Source organism: Microchirus variegatus (assembly GCF_963457635.1).
Source record: "Microchirus variegatus genome assembly, chromosome: 22".
Lineage (NCBI taxonomy): Eukaryota > Metazoa > Chordata > Actinopteri > Pleuronectiformes > Soleidae > Microchirus > Microchirus variegatus.
This window is the reverse complement of record NC_139823.1, coordinates 16,223,573-16,241,817: the sequence shown is the minus strand read 5'-3', so window position 1 is coordinate 16,241,817 and position 18,245 is coordinate 16,223,573. Positions and strand designations below refer to the sequence as shown.

Here is an 18,245-nt window from a genome sequence, read left to right as displayed (position 1 = left end):
CAGTGCAACAACAAACCGACTCCTGCTCTTAATGAGGAGATCATTGACAGGTAAAATGCTAATACTATTTATTATTTGTTTATTGTATTTTTATTTCAAGCAAAAATGTGTGATTATATGCTTCTTTTGTGGATTTTCTCCTTTCTGTAAAAAAATACAGGTCTCAATTTGGTGCAATAACCAAGCGTGGCCACGAGATGGCGGCAGATAAACGTAGACCAGGTGTGTCTGGAAACTCTTTTCTGCTTGAGGTCATTAAAAAATTAATTATCATTAATGTACAGTTTATTCTGCGGTGTAAATGCGTAAAAAATATCGCGATATTTTTTGTTTGTGCGTATGTGTGTGTGTGTGTGTGTGTTTATGTAAAGTGAGGCAGGTGTAGTGATTACCTGTAATCAGTGCAGTGTGTGTAAGAGTGTGAAAAAGGGGAGGAGTCACACGCTGTCACCACAGTGAGTGACGGTGCAGACAGTCGTAGTAGACCCACTTCTTGTCTGTTGTTCCCCACACACGCACAGAGAGACCGGGGGGTGAACCGTGAACCGTGCACCGTGCACCGTGCACCGCCGCAGCGTCTTTGCCGCACCTGTTCATCTTTTCTGCACCAGACCTGGAGGCGAGGAGGAGGCGGCTTCTGCTGCTGCTGCTGCTCACGCTCACCACGCGTCACATTCTTCCATGGACGCACTGGTGCTGAGCCCCGCGATCATGACCGAGGTGGTGCAGGTGTTGGACTGCAACAGCAACAGCGTCAACGCGGAGCTCGAGGTGAAGAAGCTGCAGGAGCTCGTGCGCAAACTGGAGCGGCAGAACGAGCAGCTGCGGAACCGCGCGAACGGCACCGGCACCGGCACCGGCTCCGAGCCGCATGCGCCCGGCTCCTTCAGGCTGCCCGGCCCGCTGCCCACCCTGCAGTGCCAGGCGTCTCTGAGGGCATTGTCGCCTCCGGAGGAACCCTTCGACTATTTCCACCCGCACACAGCCGGGGATGGAGCCGCCGCCGCCGCTGCGGGGGAGGAGAAGGCGGCGGCGGCGAAGGACGCAGCCGGGCCGTCGGTTCTGGATGAGCTGGAGCTTCTGGACCTGGATTCTCTGTGCTGCTCGGACGAGTCTGATGAAACCTGGTAAATAACACGTCATTTATTTTGTTTTTGTTGTTGTTGCAACATATGTTAATTAGAGTCATGGCAGTTACATGTATGTGTGTGTGTGTGTGTGCACACCTGTCCTGCACAAAGACACAAAGACACACACACACACACACACACTGGAGGTTACTTCTCAGACACTTGTCTGCACCAGACTCCTCCTGTCTGTGACTGGAATTATTATGGTCTGTTTCCTTGTTAGAGAGCCTGCAGGAAAAACAAACCCAAATCCAGGAGGTGCAGAAATCTGGCACATGTTTATTTATTCTGGGATGTTAATATTATTATTATTATTCAAGTCCAATAATGTGGACATGATGCCCGGCTAGAGCTCAAGGCTTTTTTTTTTTGTGTCTGTTGTGTCTGAGCGGAACAAATAAACACAATAGTATTAGCATATTAGCTGTAAAATTCACATTTTGTTCTCGTGTTGTGCAATCAAACATAAATACAGAATACAGACGACTAATGTGACAGAAAGAAGAACTAAATGAATAAGAAAGACTAGACGAGTGTATTCTCTGTCTGCAAATCTCTTGTTTTGAGATTTTCATAATCCAGCTAATCCCGTGGAATACTGTGGACAGAGCAGGTTTCCGTGTCCAGGGATTTAAACGAAGGCCAAATTAAACCAAAAATATACATACCTACGCAAGTTATGCTTTTGTTTTGTTTTTATGTTAGACCTTTGAAAATAGCGAGACGCAGCACTTTAAAAGGTGCCCTTTTTCATTTTTTCTTCCCCGGCCCCTCGAAATATCCGCGCACGCCACCGTGCAGCTGTGAAAATCTGCAAAATGAGGTTATAAGAATAATAATGCACTTTGTTTGTACAGCACCAGCTCACAATGTAAAGGAAAATAAACATTTAAACAGTAAAGAGATGCAAATACAACAATAAAACACAACACGGGGTGGAATGAAATGGGAAAAAGGCAAAAGTCAAGAGGTTAAAACCCTGTTTTAACTTTAAAATAAACTAAAAAGTTGTTATTTTCCTTTCTATTATGAAATACCTGCTGAGGTTTATTCAGGACATGCTTGAGCAGTGACTGTGTTTATGTGTCAGGTCAGACTTTCACCTGCTGCCTGTGTGTGCAGATTATAATCTATAATTCAGCTGCCTCCATGTTGCCTGCGGAGTAAACTGAAATGTGGAGGAGGTTCTGTCAGAATATTGAAGCTCGCTGCGGCTCCTCTTCCTCACATCTGCGAGACTCAACATCTCAGCTCCAGCCACAGATTTATGTGAGTCAGCAGAAGGATGAGGAGGAGGATGAGGAGGAGGATGAGGAGGAGGAGGAGGAGGAGGATGAGGCCCAAAAGAAAAAAAATGGCGTAAAAATAGTGAGGAGGTGTTCAGAGATACGACGTTCCCCCCCGAGAGGAAACATCATATACTGGGACTGAAACGACACGATTGTGTGTTTTCAGTGAAGAAAACCAAAGTTTTTTCCAAAATGACCGACTTCTGGGTGGGCGGAGCTAATGGGAGTACATTAGGAATTTGTTTGGAATCACGAGAGCAACAACTGTTCCAAGTTTGGTCCAAACTTGGACACGAAAGAAGAAAACTAAAAAAATAGCATTAGCATTTATGCTAATTTGATCACTTTATCTCACGCCAAAAATCCCTCAAGAAAATTTGGACTAAGCCTAACACACTCACCAAATTTAGTCCCGATCAGACAACTTTTGTGTGATCCTAACCCGACTTCTGGGGGCGCTATAAAGCCCTGGGGCTAGGCACGAGTTAGAGTTTTTTATGCCTGTTAGCCCCTCAAAAATGAGCGCAACATCGGAGAAACATCATATACTGGGGCTGAAACGACACGATTGTGCGTTTTCAGTGAAGAAAACTTTTCCAAAATGGCCGACTTCTGGGTGGGCGGAGCTAATGGAAGTACATTAGAAATTTGTTTGGAATCACGAGAGCAACAACTGTACCAAGTTTGGGCCGAATTGGAACAACTATGTGCGACTTGGACACGAACGAAAAAAGGAAAAAAAAAAACTCTGCATTTTATGCAAATTTGACCACTTTATCTCACAACAACTTTTGTGTGATCCTAACCTGACTTCTGGGGGCGCTATAGAGCCCTGGGGCTAGGCACGAGTTAGAGTTTTTATGCATGTTAGCCCCCTCAAAAATGAGCCCAACGTTGGAGTAAAAAATAATAATAATGTGAACAGGAACAAATTCCTTTTCCACCTTTTTCGTCACTGACCAGTCTAGAAGTTCATTTGCCCCTTTAGTCATTTGAATATAAGACGCCTGATTTAAACCATGATTTGATGTCGCTAATGTCTCTAAACTTTCAGGTTGTACACGTCATCCAAGACTAAAGCGATCACGGACGACGACGACAAAGACGACGACAATGACGACGTCACCCCTCGGCAGTGGTGCCGTCAGGTTCTGGACCGTCCCAAGTCAGAGGTGGAGGTGGCGCGACGCTCGCTCTCCCTGCGACTGGAACAAGGTACGAGTTTTATTGTTTTTAATATATATATATATATATATATATATATATATATATATATATATATATATTTTTATTGTTTTTATTTTGTCTCCTATGTTTTATGCGCCATGTTTTATTTATTGTATTGTTAAGCACTTTGTACCAGCTATAGCTGCCTAAAGCGCTCTATAAATTAAAGTTCTGGGATTAAACTGAGAGTCGGAGTTTCTAAAAATCTGGTGAGAATTGACCAATTCATCTAAATTTCAATAAAATCGAAGTGGAATATTTATTCTTTCTGCCAAAATGTGTTCATCTAAATACCATGATTTAGATGAAATATTGTCCTGACCTACATATCAGTTGTTTATTTTTAAAATGAGAACCATTATGTAAAAAAAATTAGCCTCCAATATCATCGCAAATCGTACCGTAATCGCAATTTAACTAAAAACAAAAAGGTTTTTTGGCCGCAACGCTCACACATTTTCATCTTAATCAAATAATTTATGTTTTTTTTTTATGGATTTTTGGAAAAATTAAATTTTGGAAATTTAACTTAATTTCGCCCCAGATTATATGACACTTATCATGTATTTCTTGCTTTATGTTGTACATTATCTGAGCAGAATTGTCAACTCCTGACTGTCGGGAAGCTCTGAGGAAGAACCAGAACACGCTAAAGCGCAACCTTAAAAACCTTGGATTAAACCCAATATTTATGTCCTAGAGTTTGTGATTTGTCGACTGGATCCTTTGGACGATCTAGTCTGCTGATTAGAACAAAGAGTGAAGTTTCATCAGGTCTGAGCCGAAACACCTTCATCACAACACTGTGCCTTAATGAGGACGAGCAGGACGGTAGACTCTCAGATTATAATCTGTCCACCGTCTCACAGCTTTAAGCAGATCAGGCTCAGGTCAGCTGACCTGCTGCACTGTGCACGGCTGCCATGAGGAGACAGATTTGATGAAGTGAAGCAGGAAAAGTGTCTACGTCTCCATAAACTGATGAGAGGGAACTGGTAAACTGGTGTCTCTTGGCTTGTAATCCAGCGTTGCCATGGTTACTTGACAGTACACCAAGAAAAGAGCAGATCCAGGGTTTTTAAGCGAGGCTCTTTGTTAATGTGTGTGTGCGACGGCTCCCACGGTTCTTTATCAGAGTGGGAAGCTTTAACACCCAGGAATAATCAGAGGAGCTGGTGTCAGACTCTGTCTTCCCACACTTTGAGACTCACTCATCAAATACGTCCTTGTGCTTTTTCCCCCGTGAGCTTTGTTGAGTAACTTAAACGATGCTCGTTAATGTGTTTCCGATCATAGAAAACCTCCATGATCACACATCCGAGTCCCTTCTGTTGTGAATTTAACATAATATTCATGTCGCAGCAGATGTGGATATAAAATATCTTTATTGTGCAACTTCAGTGAGAGTCGTATCAGACGCTCTTGGTGTGTTAAAGACGATATTTAGCCCATAATTTTGTGCATCCATTGGCACAATAAAGCTTTTGACATTTCAAATGCATCTAATTACTAGCTGCTATTGCTGGTACCTCCTGTGTTTGGTGGAACATGTTTGCTGTATTCACTTGCTCGTACATACGTATGTTTGCTTGTATCGGTTTGATGGTACATGTTTCATGGTACATGTTTGCTGGTCTCGTGTCCGCTGGTATCTATTTGCTAGTTTCTTGTTTGCAGGTATCTGCTTACTAGTTCCTTGTTTACTGGTATCTATTTGCTGGTTTCTTGTATATGCTTCCTAGTTTCTTGTTTACTGTATCTGCTTGCTAGTTTCTTGTTTGCTGGTATCTGCTTCCTAGTTTCTTGTTTACTGGTATCTGCTTTCTAGTTTCTTGTTTGCTGGTATCGGGTTTACTGGTATCTGCTTGCTAGTTTCTTGTTTACTGGTATATGCTTCCAAGTTTCTTGTTTACTGGTATCTGCTTTCTAGTTTCTTGTTTACTGGTATCTGCTTGGTAGTTTCTTGTTTGGTATCTGCTTTCTAGTTTCTTGTTTGCTGGTATCGGGTTTACTGGTATCTGCTTGCTAGTTTCTTGTTTACTGGTATCTGCTTCCCAGTTTCTTGTTTGCTGGTATCTGTTTACTGGTATCTGCTTACTATTTTCTTGTTTGCTGGCATCTGTTTACTGGTATCTGTTTGCTAGTTTCTTGTTTGCTGACATGTACTGGTATCTGCTTGCTAGTTTCTTGTTTACTGGTATCTGCTTGCTAGTTTCTTGTTTACTGGTATCTGCTTCCTAGTTTCTTGTTTGCTGGTATCTGCTTCCTAGTTTTTCGTTTGCTGGTATCTGCTTGCTAGTTTCTTGTTTACTGGTATCTGCTTGCTAGTTCATTGTTTGCTGTTATCTGTTTGCTGGTATCTGCTTCCTAGTTTCTTGTTTGCTGGTATCTGCTTCCTAGTTTCTCGTTTGCTGGTATCTGCTTACTAGTTTCTTGTTTACTGGTATATGCTTCCTAGTTTATTGTTTGCTGGTACATGGTTGCTGGTTTCTTGTTTACTGGTTTCTGTTTTGGTGGCATCTGTTTTGCTGGTACCGGCTTTGCTGGTTTCTTCTTTGCTGGTATGTTTGCTGGTTTCTTGTTTGCTGGTATCTGCTTTCTTGTTTGCTGGTGTCTGTTTTGCCGTCTTTCTGCCTCTGTGCTCTGAAGTTGGTCGGCGGTTGCCAGAGCCTGTGCAACAGTTAAGGCTGCAGAGGAATCCTCCCACCTGCTCTCCGCCTGCTGTCTCCTGCCTTGAGGTTGAGTACAGTGGAAGTGGAAGAGAGAGCGAGCGGTTGCCTTGGAAACAGTTTACATGAAAGGGTTGCACCCGCTGCTTCTTAGCTAAGTGGCTTGTATTCATATGAGCTGTGTCTCCGTTCAAGGGCCTTCAGATGGTGCATTTGAAGGCTGGTGGTGTGTCCTGTGTGTGTTTGGGTTGTTTAGAAACACACACATACACATTTTTACTCGTGTTTGTAGCCGAGGTATCACCTGTATGTTCCTCTGTGAATAGAAAGTGTGTGTGTGTGGTTCTGAATGTGGCTTTGTGTTTGGTGCTGAGCACATGTGGAGCCGACAAATGGAGCAGTCAGTGACAGACACTGATGATGAGGTAATTGTCCTTTGTTCAGGACACTGTGTGTGTGTGTGTGTGTGGCTTTTGTCTTTTGTCTGTAGCTCAGTGGTAAAGGGAGTTGTCTTTTTTTAAAGGTGCCATATGTAAGAATGTGGCCAAAAACAGTTACTACATTCAAATTCAAAACACCGAGGTCTTTTAGGTTACGTTTTCTGACGTAACTGGCAACCCGTGGTTGCTCGGCAGCTGAGACTCTACTGACTGCAATGATTGGTAGATGGCGGTAGGTGGCGCCACATGACGCCAAAACATGATTTCAAAACATAAACATGATTTGCAGTCTGCAAAATATTTTTTTTAATGCAAATATTTTGCCTGTACTGTTGTTGTTGGTGAGTTCAGTTTGTTATATGAACATTATTCCTGAGTCTCTGTGACATATTAGGAGGATTTTATGGCCAGTTGCTTTTGATTTTTTGCACCTTTAACTGGAAGGTTGTGGGTAAGATTCCGGTACTCCACTAGTCTCCATGCTCATGGGTGAAATTGTCTGAAATTGATTGATATTCAGATGTTACGGCTTCTTAAAACGTGAATATTTACTGGTTTCTTTGCTCCACAATAACAAAGAAATCATTACAACGGAATCATTTCGGTGTGTGGACAAAATGAGACGTTTGAGAACATTTGGTTGAGATAATTGTCGGTTTCAGCCCTTTTATAATCAATCAATGCTGCTCATTTAATGCAGAATAAGTGAATATTTGTCTTATTGTAAACTAAATGACGATTGTGTTATTCAGACTCTTGTAAATAGTTTTTCTGGTCTACTTTTAACAAACGATGTCAACTCTTGTTGTTAATCTCTGCTCCCTCTCGCTCTCCATCCTCAGTCTCCAGGTGGCGTAGCTCCCTGACAAGCCCCTCCCCCACCTCCTCCTCCTGCTCCTCCTCCTCCTCCCCCGGTCCCAGCCGTCGAGTCGCAGGAGTGTCTCCCATCAGCGCCCCCTACTGTTCCACTCCGCAGCCGTCGGAGAGACGCGTTAACCAGACGACGGCGCGCGTGTCTCCGGCGTCGCACTCGGGTCTTTCTGCTCTCACTGGTATAAAACGTTAAATAATACTTAATATTTGTCGTGTTTCATTGTCGGTAGTTGTGCTTCAAACCCTCCTCTTGAACTTCCCTCCCTTCCTCAGCTCCGTCCTTCTCCTCCCCGCTCCACGTCCTCCATCGGACGCTGAGTCCCGTGGGTAAGGACTTGTCCTCTGTAGGCGACAGGACTCCCACCTTCGTCCCTCATCCACTCCGCAGAAGTAAGAGTCACCGCTGCTTTCTGCGCCTGCTTCTCCATGTTAAAAACTTCTGAATTCCAGGTTTTCCAGGTCTCTCAGGTCTCCGTAATGCACTCAGACAACATATGCATGAACACACTTGAAATGGTACACATCCCAAAAAGAGGCTTCCAGGCCTTGAGCGGCGATCATGTGACACATCGACTTGAATTATTAGCGATGGAAAAATGACTGTTGTGTTCCAGAAGCAGCGCAGGGCAAAGCTGCAGGGGAACATAATGAGGACATGTGTCTTTTTTTGCTTAAAGCAGCAGAAAGTTTGTTGTTCTTCAGATTGTAACCCACATATGAGGAAATGCATAATCCATCCTTTAGTGGATTAAAGAAACAGCATGACAAATAAAATCTTAACCCTTTAACACTGAGTGCATCGCAAACATTTGCACACTCTGCGTTACCGTAATTACACGGCGGTTTGTGCTATTGAAAAAATTAGAGTGGTTTCTGAAAGCTGAGAAGTTGTACGTCAAAGTAAACGTGTGGTTATTACGGTAATTCTCGAAAGATTACGACTTTATTCTCGAAGGATTACGACTTTATTCTCATAATGTTACAACTTTATTCTAGAAAAGATTACGACTTTATTCTCATAATCTTACAACTTTATTCTACAAAAGTTTAGGACTTTATTCTCATAATATTACAACTTTATTCTAGAAAAGATTACGACTTTATTCTCTGAAGAGTACGAGATTATTCTCATAATATTACAACTTTATTCTAGAAAAGATTCCGACTTTATTCTCATATTTCAACAACTTTGTTCTCGAAAGATTACGACTTTATTCTCATATTACAGATTTTTTCTCATATTACGACTTTATTCTCGAAAGATTACGACTTTTTTCTCATAATATTGCAGCTTTATTCTAGAAAAGATTATGACTTTATTCTCGAAAGATTACGACTTTATTCTCATATTTCAACAACTTTGTTCTCGAAAGATTACGACTTTATTTTAATAATATTACAACCTTATTCTAGAAAGGATTACGACTTTTTTTCTCATATTACAGATTTTTTCTCATATTACGACTTTATTCTCGAAGGATTACGACTTTTTTTCTCATAATATTGCAGCTTTATTCTAGAAAAGATTACGACTTTATTCTCTGAAGAGTACGAGATTATTCTCATAATATTACAACTTTATTCTCGAAAGATTACGACTTTTTCCTCATAATATTACAACTTTATTCTAGAAAAGATTACGACTTTATTCTCATATCTCGCCATTTCAACATGCAGTAAACTGTCAATCACTGCCAGATATTGAAAGCTATTCTGGAAAAATGGGCAAAAGCACTAATTACAGGACGTTTTCCGTCCCTTTTTATGGTTTAAAAACAGTCTAGATTGACAAGTGGTTTAAGGATGATTTCTAACATTTAAATTAAACCCAGAGACAGAATAAACTGGTGTAATGTTCTCTCATCATCCTCATCATCTGAGGACACTTACGCTCAGCAGCAGCATCACTGTGAGACGGTGAAACGAGATCAAGGAGCAGTCGTCGTGGTCGATGAAGGATAAACTGACGTTAATCTCGTTTTTATTTTCCTGATGAAGGCCGAAGCCTGAGGCTCTCGGCCCTCAGCCCTCAGTCGTCCATGGACAGCGACCTCGGTGCGTCAGACGTGCAGGACGACGACTCCATCGCTCTGGGATACAAACTGCACGACCTCACCGACGTCCAGGTCATGGCGCGGCTGCAGGAGGAGAGTGAGTTATTATTATTATTATTTATAGGCAGGAGAAGCTCTTCAGGTCGACACTCCGCTCGTTTAATGACGGTGTTTTTGCCTTCAGAGCTGCTTTTACTCAGAGAGTTGGTGTATAATTAAAACTGCACATTGTGGTGTTGTTTATTTTAGGCCTGTGGTTACAGAGCGACAGGAGCATGTGGTGAAAGTAGGGTACTGCATCACACTACGTGACGTAGTAGTGACTTCTTTTACTTTATTTGATCAGGTTTTTCTTCACAGATAAATGTAGATCTGGTAATAGATGATGTTACGACTTTATCCTCATATTACGACTTTATTCTCGAAAGATTACGACTTTATCCTCATATTACGACTTTATTCTCGAAAGATTACGACTTTATGCTCATATTACGACTTTATCCTCATATTACGACTTTATTCTCGAAAGATTACGACTTTATGCTCATATTACGACTTTATTCTAGAAAGATTACGACTTTATTCTCGAAAGATTATGACTTTATACTTGAAATATTATGACTTTATTCTCAATGTTACGACTTAATTTTCATAATGTTACGACTTAATTCTCGAAAGATTACGACTTTATACTCAAAATATTACGACTTTATTCTCGAAAGATTACGAATTTAGTCTCGAAAGATTACGACTTTATACTTGAAATATTATGACTTTATTCTCAATGTTACGACTTAATTTTCATAATGTTACGACTTAATTCTGGAAAGATTACGACTTTATACTCAAAATATTACGACTTTATTCTCGAAAGATTACAAATTTATTCTCGAAAGATTACGACTTTATTCTCAAAATGTTACGACTTTATTCTCGAAAGATTACGACTTTATTCTCAAAATGTTCCGACTTTATTCTCGAAATGTTAGGACTTTATTCTCGAAAGATTACGACTTTATACTTGAAATATTATGACTTTATTCTCAATGTTACGACTTAATTTTCATAATGTTACGATTTAATTCTGGAAAGATTACGACTTTATACTCAAAATATTACGACTTTATTCTCGAAAGATTACGACTTTATACTCAAAATATTACAAATTTATTCTCGAAAGATTACGACTTTATTCTCAAAATGTTCCCGACTTTATTCTCGAAAGATTACGACTTTATTCTGGAAATATTATGAATATTCTCATAATATTGCGACTTTATTTTCAAAATATTGCGACTATTCTAAAAATATTACGACTTATGTTATGACTTAATTCTCAAAAGATGACAACTTTATTCTCATATTACAACTTTAAGAGTGAAATAGGAGCAGTTTTTAGCGGTTTTCTTCCCATTTAAAATCTGTTTGAGGAATGAAAGTGTATTTTTGAGCAGAAAAATAACCACAAAAATCACAGACACATTTTTCACCAACTATAAATAAGGATTAAAGTTCAGTGAGCAGCTTTCAAACATGATTTAATCTGCAAATCTGGCTGAAATGAAGAAACTGATTTGACATTATTCTGTATTTTCTGCCTCTTCGCTTCCTCTGACTTTGTCCGTTTTATCCTCCTCCTCTAATATTTTAACACGTGACCCCAGATCTCAGAGCTCATCGCTACTTCAGCTTCATTAACCCGAGGAGGTGACGATTGTGTGTCTGTGTGTGTCTGTGTGTGTGTCTGCGTTGTGTGCGTTTTGCCCGCTCGCCCTCACATCTCCCCCGACCGCAGGTCTAAGGCAGGACTACGCCAGCACGACGTCGTCGGCGTCGCTGCTCGCCAACCGCCGCAGCCAGAGCTTCAGCTTCCAGCTCAGCCAGCTCAGCGCCGGCCCCGACCTGGAGGAGGAAGACGAGGAGGAGGAGGAGGAGGAGGAGGAGGAGGAGGAGGAGGAGGACGACGACGAAGACTACGGCCTCCTGCCGCCGCCGCAGCCGCGCCTCACCCGCCTGCCGCACTCGCACACCTTCTCCAGCGTCAGAGACTGGCGAAGAAGCACAAGCTCCCTGTGCACGCCTCCTTCCACTCCCTCCACCCCCCCACACCCTTCTGTTGGCTTCGCCTTTCAACCTCTGTCCCAAACCCAGCCTCTGGGTCTGGGTCTGGGTCTAGGACTGGGTCTGGGTCTGGGTCTGGGCAGCCTCTGCGCATCCGAGCCACAGGGCTTCAGACCAGGATCAGGTAAATCTCTTCTATCCCCCATGAAGACGACTGAAGTAAACCTTTTACTCTGACCAGAACTAATGAGATTATCTTGTTTTTCTATGTTGTGTATGTGTCATTTTTTTTCTGTGTGTCTGCGTCCTGTTTAGCCGAATTTGAGAGTAAGTTGACGTTATTTTCTGCTACTATTTAACTCCTCAAACGCCATAATACTTAATATTTAGTGCACACTTTACCTATTTCGTTGCCACAAATTAGTATTTCGCGGCCACATATTAGTATTTCATGCACATTTCACTTATTTCGTGGCCACATATTAGTATTTCATGCACGTTTCACTTATTTTGTAGCCACAATTAGTATTTTGTGGCCAGATATTAGTATTTTGTGCACATTTTACTTATTTTTTGGCCACAATTAGTATTTTGTGCACATTTCACTTTTTTCGTGGCTACATATTAGTTTTTCATGCACATTTTACTTATTTTGTGGCCACAATTAGTATTTCGCGGCCACATATTAGTATTTCGTGCACATTTTACTTATTTCGTGGCCACAATTAGTATTTCGCAGCCACATATTAGTATTTCATGCACATTTCACTTTATTTCGTGGCCACAATTAGTATTTCGCGGCCACATATTAGTATTTCGTGCACATTTTACTTATTTTGTGGCCACAATTAGTATTTCGCGGCCACATATTAGTATTTCGTGCACATTTTACTTATTTCGTGGCCACAATTAGTATTTCGCAGCCACATATTAGTATTTCATGCACATTTCACTTTATTTCGTGGCCACAATTAGTATTTCGCGGCCACATATTAGTATTTTGTGCACATTTCACTTATTTCGTGGCCGCATTTAGTATTTCGTGCACATTTTACTTATTTCGTGGCTACAATTAGTATTTTGCAGCCACATATTAGTATTTCGTGCACATTTTACTTATTTCGTGGCCACAATTAGTATTTCGCGGCCACATATTAGTATTTTGTGCACATTTTACTTATTTCACGGCCACAATTAATATTTCACGGCCACATATTAGTATTTTGTGCACATTTCACTTATTTCGTGGCCACATTTAGTATTTTGTGCATATTTTACTTATTTCGTGGCCACATATTAGTATTCCGTGCACGTTTTACTCATTGCATAGCAACTTTTGTAACAAATTAGTAATCTCCTCCACATTTTACATATTTCATGACCACAAATTAATATTAGGGTTCACATTTTACGTATTTCGTGTCCACAAACGAGTATTTTGTGTCCGCAGATTAACTCCATCTTGACTGAGCAGTACGTCGACGCCACACACTGACCACACACTTAATAATAACTCTGTCTAAACCTCTTGTACGACTGAGCTTAAAGCTCTCAGGCTGGAGGCGACGGCGAGAGTTTGATGGGATTAGCGTTAAGAGTGCAGAGCTTTGTGTGTCTCCTCTTCTTCTTCTTCTTCTTCTTTAATTAAGTTGTGTTGTTGTGTCTGTCTGTGTTAGATAAGCTGAGGAGGAGCATGCCTAACCTGGTCCGAACTCCCAGCATGCCCAGTGTGCCCAGTCCAACCCTCTCCAGTGCTTCGCCTTGTTTGCTTCGCAGCAGCCTGAGTTTTGACTCGTCCAGCGGCCTCGCTCGACTGCAGTCCTCCAGTAAGCCACGACGCTTCTTTCTCCTTTGTGTGACTCAAATTCAAACTTTTCTGAAATTAAATCGGACACATTATTCAGTTTTAATCGCAGTGGACAATTCGCCCAGTCCGAATAAACATGCGGAGGATGTACAATTGATTTATTAGCCGCGTACGTCTGACTCCGCATCTGTAGATGGCGCTGTATCTTTCGTGCAAATCTGTTTAACCGAATATTTGGTCCAAACTGAAGAGGAAAAAACGATGTATTCTCTTGAGAATAAAGTCGTAATCTTTAAGATTACGACTATATTCTGGAAAGATTACGACTTTGTTCTCGAAATATCATTGAAAGATTACGACTATTCTCGAAAGATTACGACTTTATTCTCGGAAGATTGCGACTTTATTCTCAAAATATTACGACTTTATTCTCGGAAGATTACGATTTTATTCTAGAAGGATTACGACTTTATTCACGAAAGATTACGACTTTATTCTCATAATATTAAGACTATTCTCGTAAGATTACGATTTTATTCTCGGAAGATTACAACGTTATTCTCATACTATTACAACTATTCTCAGAAGATTACGATTTTATTCTGGGAAAATTACGACATTGTTCTCATAATTTTGCAACTTTATTCGCGAAAGATTACGACTTATTTTCAAAATATTACGACTTTATTCTCGGAAGATTACGACTTTATTCTAGAAGGATTACGACTTTATTCACGAAAGATTACGACTTTATTCTCATAATATTAAGACTATTCTCGTAAGATTACGATTTTATTCTCGGAAGATTACAACGTTATTCTCGTACTATTACAACTATTCTCGGAAGATTACGATTTTATTCTGGGAAAATTACGACATTGTTCTCATAATTTAGCAACTTTATTCGCGAAAGATTACGACTTATTCTCAAAATATTATTACTTTATCCTCAAAAGATTACGACTTTATTCTAGAAGATTACGACTTTATTCTTGAAAGATAAGGACTTTATTCTCAAAAGATTACGACTTTATTTAGTCGGACTAGTGTGTCTACGTGATATTAGGAAAAATCAAATTGCTGTCTTATTCTGACTAAAGACTAATAAAGACTTATAAGTGTTAAAAGAACAGTTCTCTAACTCTAGCTGTTTCTTCATACCTCCCCCCCCACAGTTCCCTCCCCAGGTCAGCTTCAAAACAGGGTCCAGAGTGTCGGGAATTTCTCCTCCTTGTCACGACAGCCGCTGAAGGCCACGGCCTACGTCAGTCCCACCATCAAGGGCTGCACCTCCACCAGCCTCCAGTCCCTGAACAGCAGCAGTGGGACAAACAGTGGGATCCCTCACCTCAGCAAACCTGCCGGCGGAGGCGGGACATTCACTTCCACGCCCAACACTCCCCGCAGGTGCAGCCTTCCTCGGCCCGCCTCCTTTGTGGGCATCGCAAGCTCCAGCCCTCGCAGCAAAGTTGCCCAACCAGCACGAAGGTAAACTGTATTTGTCTTTTTTGGGCACCTATTTCATGGCCACAAAGTAATGTTTTGTGCATGTGTTACCAATATCATGGCCGTAAATTAGTATTTTGGGCCACATTTTACTTATTTTGGGCCCACAAATTGGTATTTTGTGGTCACAAATTATAATTTTGTGCACATGACCTATTTTTTGGTCGCAAATGAGTAATTTCATGCACATTTATGTATTTCGCGGCCACAGATTAATATTTAGTGCACACTTTACCTATTTTGTGGCCACATATTAGTATTTCGTGCACATATTACTTATTTAGTGGCCACAATTAGTATTTTGTGCCCACAAATTAGAATTCTATGGTCACAAATTAAATGTGCACAATTGACCTATTTTTTGGCCACAAATTAATATTTCCTGCACATTTGACTTATTTCATAGCCACCAATTAGTAATTTCATGCACATTTTACGTATTTTGTGGCCACAAATTTATATTGGTGTACATTCTACCTATTTTTTGTCCACAATTAATATTTTTTGCCCACAAATTAGTATTTCATGGTCACAAATGCAAAAGTAGTGCACATTTGACCTATTTTTTGGCCTCAAATTAGTGCTTTTCGTGCACATTTGACTTATTTCATGGCCTCAAATTAGTAATTTCATGCACATTCTACAAATGTTGTGGCCACAAATTAATATTTAGTTCGCATTTTACGTATTTCGTGTCCACATATTAGTATTTCGTGCACATTCCACCTAGTTTGTGGCCACAAATTAGTATTTTGTGTCTGCAGATCAGTGTTTTTTTTCCCCATGTCATGTTTTGAGCTCCATAAATATTCACTATGAAATAGATTAAAAAAGTGATTTCACTTATGTGTATTTTCCCACATTGCATAGAACACAGAACAAATATAAAACATGTCAATGTAATAGAAATAGATTATTTTGAATATGTGTTTTAATATACGTTTTAATCCTGATCCATGTTGCTGTTTGTTTCTTCCTCAGTTTACTGACGCCTCCAAAGACCTTGTCCACCCTCAGTGCCCTTCGTGACACCACCTGGAAAGACGGCTGCTACTGACGAGAGGACGAACAGGAAGTGGGAGGTGCGGTGTCTCCCCGCTGGCTGGGGTAAACCTGCCACACCTCCGATACCGAGTTTTCCATTTTTTTACACTCAATGGGTTTGACCAAAAAGTAAAAAAAAAAGAAAAAACTGTTCTAAGATGACCTTAGATCAGAGATCCTGCATAGACGAGTTTGCTGTCGCCACACGAACACATCCTTTGATTCTATGCAGAGTTTTTCTGGAGCTGTTGACGGAGTTTGTTCTGTGCCAAGTGGGAGACGTTTCCTGTTGCTCTTGTGCAATAAAACACTGGCCGTAGGTTCCCAGTATTTACTGAAGAGGGCTGCCAATTTGTATTTATTTATTTATTTATTTATTTATATATCAGGTGTTTTCCCTGTGGCGACGAGAGCCAACGATGCTGCTAAAATGTTTTCAGTCCCTTTTACTTTGGGCACACTTGGTGTAATTTCTTTCTTTCTTTTTTAAAAATCGAAATATTAAAGTATGTATTCGTGTACAAAGTTACATATTAAGTGTGCACAGATATAATAATCTATATTGATGAGAAAAAGTGCATTTTTTTGAATGTGTCTGAATGTGTTTACACGATTGTCTCACACTTTAAAAGCGGTTGTTGTTATTGTTGCACTTAACAAATTCACTGATGTTTTTCTTGTCACCACTAATGTTTGCACTAATGTTTTACATTTCACACAGTTGACCTTTTGTTTCCAATATTTGACCTATATTTCTAAATGACATTTCAAACACCCTTCTGTAACTGTGTTGGACTGAGTGAGTGAAAGATTTTAATAAATGAAATGACAAAATACTTTCCCTCTTTCTCTACATTTTGTGGGATTAAAAACAAAACAGATCTAATCAATGATCACTTTGTTATTAGCAGTCATGTGGAGGAGGTGAATTTTGATTGATCTAATGACGCCATCTAGTGGTAAAATTAGCTTGTCTTACAGGGGAAAGAAATCACAAAAGAGAGAACTCATAAAATTTAATGAGTGAACCTAATGATTTGCAAAGTCAACATTTTGAAACCCACAGGATGAATTCATCACAACTGAGGCGATTTCCAATCAAAACACAGAGTTTACAGAGAGGAAGAGTGGAATAAGCACCATCACTGAATGGGTATGTGCAGGTGAAAATATCTCCCACTTCCTGTTTGCCAGTCGGACCTTCTAACATGGAGACAACAGGACACGAGAAGCAACAGGAAGTTCAGGAAGTACTATACTATGTCGTCCAAAGTCTGACCATTTTTTTGAAAAACGTTTTTTTGGTCCAAAACTGGACAAAAACGTCAAACTATACTATGTAGTACGTCCTACTATACTATGTCGTCCATAATGTGACCATTTTTTGAAAAAAGAAATTGGTCCAAAATTTGACAAAAACGACATACTATACTATGTCGTCCAAAGTCTGACCATTTTTTTGAAAAACGTTTTTTTGGTCCAAAACTGGACAAAAACGTCATACTAAACTATGCAGTACGTTATACTATACTATGTCTGCAAAATGTGACCATTTTTGGAGAAAATTTTTTTGTCCAAAATTGGACAAAAACGACATACTATACTATGTCGTCCAAAGTCTGACCATTTTTTTGAAAAACTTTTTTTTGGTCCAAAACTGGACAAAAACGTCATACTATACTATGCAGTACGTTATACTATACTATGTCTGCAAAATGTGACCATTTTTGGAGAAATTTTTTTTTTCCAAACTTTAACAAAAACGACATACTATACTATGTCGTCCAAAGTCTGACCATTTTTTTGAAAAACGTTTTTTTGGTCCAAAACTGGACAAAGACGTCATACTATACTATGCAGTACGTTATACTATACTATGTCTGCAAAATGTGACCATTTTTGGAGAAAAATGTTTTGTCCAAAATTTGACAAAAACGACATACTATACTATGTCGTCCAAATTCTGACCATTTTTTTGAAAAACGTTTTTTTGGTCCAAAACTGGACAAAAACGTCATACTATACTATGCAGTACGTTATACTATACTATGTCTGCAAAATGTGACCATTTTTGGAGAAATTTTTTTTTTCCAAACTTTAACAAAAACGACATACTATACTATGTCGTCCAAAGTCTGACCATTT

The 18,245-nt window shown here is 40.1% G+C and overlaps 1 protein-coding gene across 1 annotated transcript; it reads left to right on the top strand.

Annotated features, from left to right (window-relative positions):
* Nucleotides 1–681: 681 nt before the first annotated feature.
* On the top strand, nucleotides 682–16,113 carry LOC310943183 (SLAIN motif-containing protein 1-like; the record flags this gene model as incomplete). The annotated part of the gene is given in 11 exon segments (XM_083908709.1): nucleotides 682–1,127; nucleotides 3,474–3,634; nucleotides 7,598–7,759; nucleotides 7,762–7,767; nucleotides 7,902–8,018; nucleotides 9,627–9,779; nucleotides 11,478–11,927; nucleotides 12,059–12,070; nucleotides 13,420–13,569; nucleotides 14,726–15,038; nucleotides 16,038–16,113. Coding segments are annotated over 11 exon segments (2,046 nt in total).
* Nucleotides 16,114–18,245: the final 2,132 nt, after the last annotated feature.